At 41.9% G+C, this 6,634-nt stretch overlaps 1 protein-coding gene across 1 annotated transcript; it reads right to left on the bottom strand.

Moving 5' to 3' along the window:
* Window positions 1-5,360: 5,360 nt before the first annotated feature.
* Window positions 5,361-6,293, bottom strand: LOC127222147 (olfactory receptor 1L6; the record flags this gene model as incomplete). The annotated part of the gene is made up of 1 exon (XM_051184026.1): window positions 5,361-6,293. A coding segment is annotated over exon 1 (924 nt), but the record flags the coding sequence as incomplete, so codon positions are not given.
* Between the last annotated feature and the right edge of the window lie 341 nt (window positions 6,294-6,634).

The raw sequence follows: 6,634 nt of genomic DNA, 5'->3' as shown, positions 1-6,634 counted from the left end.
TTTAAAACCCTTTTTATTTTAGACAGAAAAGAGGAGATGATAGGAGATGTCATTCTGTATATGTTTCTCATACTGGTTTAATGAATAAAGCACTGTTGGCCAATAGGAAAGCAAGATAGGCGGGACTAGGAGACAAGGAGGAAAGAGGAAGTAGTAAGGGAGAGCCAAGATGTTGAGTCGGGAGAAAGCAGTATGCCGGCCGGCTCCCCAGTAAGAGAAATACTTAGATCAGCAGAAATGGGTTAATACTTAAGACAGAGCTAGCCAATAAGAAACAAGTAACCGGGCCAACAGAATTATGTCTAATACAGAGTCTCGGTGTGTATTATTTGGGGCTGGCGTGGTGGCAGGACAAGACCAGGCGGCGGGAAGAAAAAACATACACCTTACAAGTTTTCCTCGATGATTTTATTGAATATGTTTTTGGCACCTTTGAGCTGGGCTTCCTCACCTTCCTCTATACCTATTATTCTTAGGTTTGACCTTTTCATGGTATCCCACATTTCCTGGATGTTTTGTGTTAAGGATTTGTTGGATTTATGATTTTCTTTGGTCGATGAATCTATTTCTTCTAGTTCATCTTCTGCGCCTGAGATTCTCTCTTTCATCTCTTGAATTCTGTTGGTTATGCTTGTGTGTGTAGTTCCCGATTTTTTGCCCAGTTTTTCTATTTCCAGCATTCCTTCGGTTTGTGTTGCCTTTATTTTCTCTATTTCAGTTTTCAAGTCTTGAACCGTTTCCTTCACCTGGTTAATTGTTTTTTCTTGGCTTTCTGTACTTTCCTTAAGGAATTTTTTCATTTCTTCCACTTTTTTGTTTGTTTTTTCTTCCATTTCTTTAAGGGATTTTCTCACATCTTCTTTGAGGGCCTCTATCATTTTTATGATGGTAATTTTTAAGTTGTACCCTTCTGCTTCCTCTGCTTTGTTGTTGTGTTCCATTCTAGTTGGTGTAGATTCCCTAGATTCTGATGGTGTCATGCTTGTCTTTCTGTTGTTAGGTGTTCTCTTGTATTGCCGTCTTCCCATAGCTTCTTCCAGTAGGTGTTGGTGGGGTCTCCCCTTCTCTCTGTGGTACTTCCCCGGTGGGCTTATGTGGGTCAGAGATTCAATATCTGTAGCTCTGTGTGGTCCAAGCTCTCTAGGAGGTCTCTCCACAGACAGAGTCCCTGGGATGGGGTCAAGGATGAGGATCCAGTAGAAGATGCCAGCAGGAACTCACAGTGGTCCCTCAGAGATAGGTGGATCTCTGGGTGGGGCCCGGGACTCCAGCAGAGGACTGGAGGTGGGAGTCAGAGACCAAGCAGGTGGAAATTACAGGTCTCACATGGATAGGCAGGTCTCCTTTGTTCAGAGTTGCTCTGAGAAGTCTCCCATCATTGGTGTTTTTAATTTTATCCATTCTGACAGTAGTAAGATGGTATATCATCAAAGTTGTTTTGATTTGCATTTCCCTGATAGCTAAGGATGTTGAGCACTTTCTTAAGTGTCTTTCAGCCTTTTTGATTTCCTCTATTGAGAATTATTTCTTCAGTTCTGTACCCCATTTTTAATAGGGTTATTTGGTGTTTTGTTGATTAGTTTCTTGAGTTCTTTGTATATTTTGGAGATCAGCCCTCTGTCAGATGTAGGATTGGTGAAGATCTTTTCACAGTATGTGGGCTGCCATTTGCTCTTGTCCACTGTGTCCTTTGCTTTACAGAAGCTTACTATTCTTTCTTTATTCTGTATGTTAGGTGTTTTAATTATTATAAGTTGAGGCGTCTTTTTTCTTTGGTCCAGTCTATTTGGTGTTCGGTGTGCTTCTTGTACTTTCATAGGCATGTCCTTCTTCAGTTTGGGAAAGTTTTCCTTAATGATTTTGTTGACTATGTTTTCTGTACCTTTGAGCTGGGCTTCCTCACCTTCCTCTATGCCTATTATTCTTAGGTTTGGCCTTTTCACGGTGTCCCTCATTTCTTGGATATTTTGTGTTAAGGATTTGTTGGATTTACAAATTTCTGTGGTTGATGAAGCTATTTCCTCTAGTTTATCTTCCGTGCCTGCGATTCTCTTTTCCATCTCTTGAATTCTGTTGGTAATGCTTGTGTGTGTAGTTCCCAATCGTTTGCCCAGTTTTTCTATTTACAGCATTCTTTGGTTTGTGTTTTCTTTATTGTGTCTATTTCAGTTTTCAAGTCTTGAACCATTTCCTTCACTTGCTTAATTGTTTTTTCTTGGCTTTCTGTTCTTTCTTTGTTTTCTTTAAGAAATTTGTTTATTTCTTCCAATTTTTTTGTTTGTTTTTTTCTTCCATTTCTTTAAGCGATTTTCTCACATTTTCTTTGAGTGCCTCTATCATTTTTATGATGATAATTTTTAAGCTGTTCTCTTGTGCTTCATCTGCTTTGTTGTGTTCTGGTCTAGTTGGTGTAGATTTCCTAGATTCTTGTGGTGTTATGCTTGTCTTTGCATTGTTAAGTGTTTTATTGTATTGCTGTCTTCCCATGGCTTCTTCCAGTAGGTGTTGGTGGGGTCTCTCCCTCTCTCTATGGTACTTCCCTGGTGGGCTTAGGTGGATCAGAGGTTTGATGTCTGTAGCTCTGGGTGGTTCAAGCTCTCTAGGAGGTCTGTCCACAGGCAGGGGCTTGGCGATGGAAGTCAAAGATCAGGCTCCAGCAGAAGACTGGAGATGGGAATCAAAGATCTCGAAGGCTGGGACTCAGGATGTTCCTTAATCTGATAGGCAGATCTAGCCTGGGCCTGGAACTCTCCAGCTGAGGCCTCTTTGGCAGAGGCCCTGTGATGGGGGTCAAGATTCCAGGCTGCAGGGACTCAGAGAGGCCCTCCAGAGATAGGTGGATATCTGGGAGGGACCAGGAACTCCAGTAGAGGACTGACAGTGGGGGTCAGAGTCAGGCAGGTGGGAATTATGGGTTGTCCCTCATGGATGGGCAGGTCTGGTATGCTCAGAGCAGCTCCAGGAAGTTTCCTCTAGGATTGTTGGCTCCATCTTCTGTCCCAGTGCTCAACCAGAGTGGCGGGACAGTGGGCAGGGTAGGGCACAGGGTAAGGGAAGGGCAGGCTCTTGATGGGGGTTGGTGTGGGTGTATCCGAGCTCCAAGAGTACTCTGGATGGGGACAGGACACAGGGCCAGCAAGATCTGGGGCCAACCCAGTAAGTTCCAGGGGAAGGGAGTAGGGGAGAGTCCACCTGAATTGGTCCCAGACTCACTTCTAGCCAAGGCCTGGTGAAGGGGGACAAAGGCTGGGCTGATACTGAGGATGTTTCTACACCGATAGGCTGAGCTAGCTGGGTCCTGGCAGTCTACAGTTGAGGCCTCTTTAGCAGAGGCCCTGCAATGGTGGTCAAGAATCTATCCCATAGAAACTCAGAGTGGTCCCTCGGAGATAAGTGAATCTCTGGGAGGGGCCCGGAACTCTAGTAGAGGACAGGCAGTGGGGGTCAGAGACCAGGCAGGTGCAAATTGCAGGTGGCCCTCGTGGATAGTCATGTCTAGTGTGCTCAGAGCAGCTCCAGGAATTTCACTTTAGGTAAATGGATTGTTGGCTCCACCCTCTGTCTATAAATTGTCATTCTTAAAGCCAAAGGGCTTAGCTTTATAAGTAATGAAAGATATGATTAATGAATTTGTTTATTTAATGTATGCAAGGATTTATTTACATTCTAAAGTGTCTCATACTGAACTGAGCATGGAAACATATCACATTAATAGAGTAATTAGAAATTGTACAAATCTTATAGATGGCAATCCCCAAATAAGAGCTATGTGGGATACAGTGAATTCCAGGTGGACCTGCACATGAATGAAAGCTATTGAAAGTTTTATTTCATTTATTGCTTCTGGTTATTTCCTGATTACTGAAATATGACAAATAAAAGCAATGGCGGGCATCTTCATGTTATAACCTAGGCTTACTCACGGTCCATTCCACATCTTATATCTTGTGTCTTGTGTGAGGTTGTTAAAAAGCTTCTAACCTAGAAGAACTGGTATTTGTGAGACTTTGATGAAACATTTGAGACAGAAGGAGATAGGTGTGTGGATGGATGGCTAAGTGGATGGATAGATGGATAGGTAGATAAAATGAGAATTTGTGTATCATTACTGTTTTGTAGTAGTAATTAATACTGTCACTAAATACTTCTGGATGCCTGTCTTACAAGAAAATGGGCTTATCTCATTGGTCCATTCATTCAAAATGGAGTCTTGGGACATGGCTAGCAAGTTCTGGTTATAAGTGGTTTGAGTTACTTCTGTCAAACAAACTCTTCAAGAGCTATTCTCATCTTTGGATAGAAAAATGACTAATGGTTACCATGGTGATGGCACCATAATCTTGGCTTTCTTGACTGTTCAGAATGAGTACCACCTATATACTTTTCTATGAAAGGCATACAGCAAAATTTAGAAATAAAGTGCAGGGTTAATGTTTTGTGATTTTTCTGCTTGTTTCATTCCACAGGACAATTCAGATTTTTTCTGAATGACACACATTGTATTTTACAGAATATGGAAGGACTCTTTGGACTGGAGGAGAAAGGGGGAATTAAGGAAGTAGGAGAGAGAATTAGACACTAAGAGTTTACAGCATTTTGACAATTGGGTATTAATAATAGAATAAAAACTTTAAAACTCATTTCTATATTTTTATAGTTGTGTTTTCTTTACCCAAATTGAAGAAACCTCACAAAGCTTTACTTCAATGTTTAATGATTCTACATTTGGGTGAGTTTTGTTCTATTGGAAACTCTGACCATTTCTTCACCCTTTGAAGCAACCCCTGCCAAATGTCAAGTCCCATTCCTTTGCTACTTCTTATCCTCATCTGAAAACTAACAGTAATCTATATATCTCCTTGTCTATGTGCATTTTCAAAAGTATTGAAGTGTTAATTTGTGCAAGGCATTAGACTCTTGATAAAAACTGGGTTGGGTGTAGGATATGACCTGGTATTAAACATGTATTTTGCCAAAACAATTGTTAGAAACCAAATATTTTGTTTTCAGGTCAATGATCTTACTGAGATTCAATGCTACTAATGAGGAGAATGTATAAGAAAATGTATAAAAAGGGAAGATAATTTACTTATGTCTTAGATCACCAACCAACAATGATAATAATGTTTTGATCTTTCCTTTAAAAAATTATGAGATATGTGTATGTGTCTGTGTATGAGTATGTGCACATATGTGTTGGTGCTTGCAGAGGCCAGAAGAGTGTGCTGATCTCTTGGAACTGGAGTTATATGTCATTGTTAGATGACATGGGTACTGGAAATTGAGTTCATGTCCTTTGCAGTAGCATGCTCTTAATTACTGAGCCATCTCTTTATTCCCTCATTTTGATATTTTTGTGAGTGAAGTCTGTCCATTAACTTCCTCAAACCTCTCTTCATATCTTTGTTCCTCAGGCTATATATGAAAGGATTCATCATAGGAGTCACTACTGTGTACATAACGGTGGCTACCCGGTCCTTCACCACTGAGTACATGGACAAAGGTCGAAAGTAGACATAGATGACACTCCCGTAGAATAGGGTCACTACAGTGAGGTGGGAGCCACAGGTAGAGAAGGCTTTCCATTTTCTAGTTGCAGAGGGGATCCTGAGCACAGTGATAATGATTCTCAGGTAAGAGAAGAGGATGCATAGGAAGGGGGTCACAATGACAGCCAAGGTCTCAGTCAAGACCACAATCTGGCTGGAGGATGTGTCAGAGCAGGAGAGCTTCAGCACAGGCTGGGTGTCACAGAAAAAGTGCTTAATGACATGGGAGGCACAGAATGAGAGGCGAGACATGAGAAGGACACGGAACAGGGCATGTAGGTGGGAGATGGTACAAGATCCCAGGAGCATGAAGAGACAGCGTCGTGGCCTCATCACCACATCATAATGTAAAGGGTTGCAGATGGCCACCAGTCTGTCAATTGCCATGGAGGCCAGCAGGTAACTGTCAGTGTTCCCCAAGGCCATGAAGAAGTACATCTGAACTAGACATCCCACATAAGAGATGTTTTTTGTCTCTGAGAGGAAGTTCACCAGCATCTTGGGCACAATGACTGTTGTGAAGCAGATATCCATAAATGATAAGATGCTAAGGAAAAAGTACATGGGGGTATGGAGCCTGGAGTCAGAGTGGATGGCGAGGATGATGAGCATATTCCCCACCACAGTGACTAGGTACATGATGAAGAAGATGGCAAAAAAGGGCTTCTGCATCTGGGGGTTGGAAGAGAGGCCCAGTAGGATGAAGTCTGAGGTGCTGCTGTTCTGGTTGTTCATATTTCTGTCTCTGGACATGTTTTGGAGGAATTTGAGAGAGATATGAAGGACAAATTGATCAAGACAATGTAACTCTTAGCCTTCAGGTTGCAGTAAAATCTCATTGGTGTTCACTAGGATTTAAAAATATGTTCAGTTGAAGAAATTATACTAAAAAATAAAAAGAATATCCTGGCCCACAACTCCATCAGAAGCTCCATGCTCTACCAGAGGCATGCTGGTAACCAAAAGCCCAGGTAATACCCTGTCATGCAGATCAATTAGACTTCCTCATGGTTGTCCCAATTTTTACCCCAACAGACCCCATCCCCTAATCTCCATATCCCAACCCACAACTCTGGTGGAAACCT

The sequence above is a fragment of the Phodopus roborovskii genome, unplaced genomic scaffold, assembly GCF_943737965.1.
Source record: "Phodopus roborovskii unplaced genomic scaffold, PHOROB, whole genome shotgun sequence".
In the NCBI taxonomy this organism is placed as follows: Eukaryota; Metazoa; Chordata; class Mammalia; order Rodentia; family Cricetidae; genus Phodopus; species Phodopus roborovskii.
Note: the sequence above shows the minus strand (reverse complement) of the source record. Positions and strands in the feature narration are given on the sequence as shown.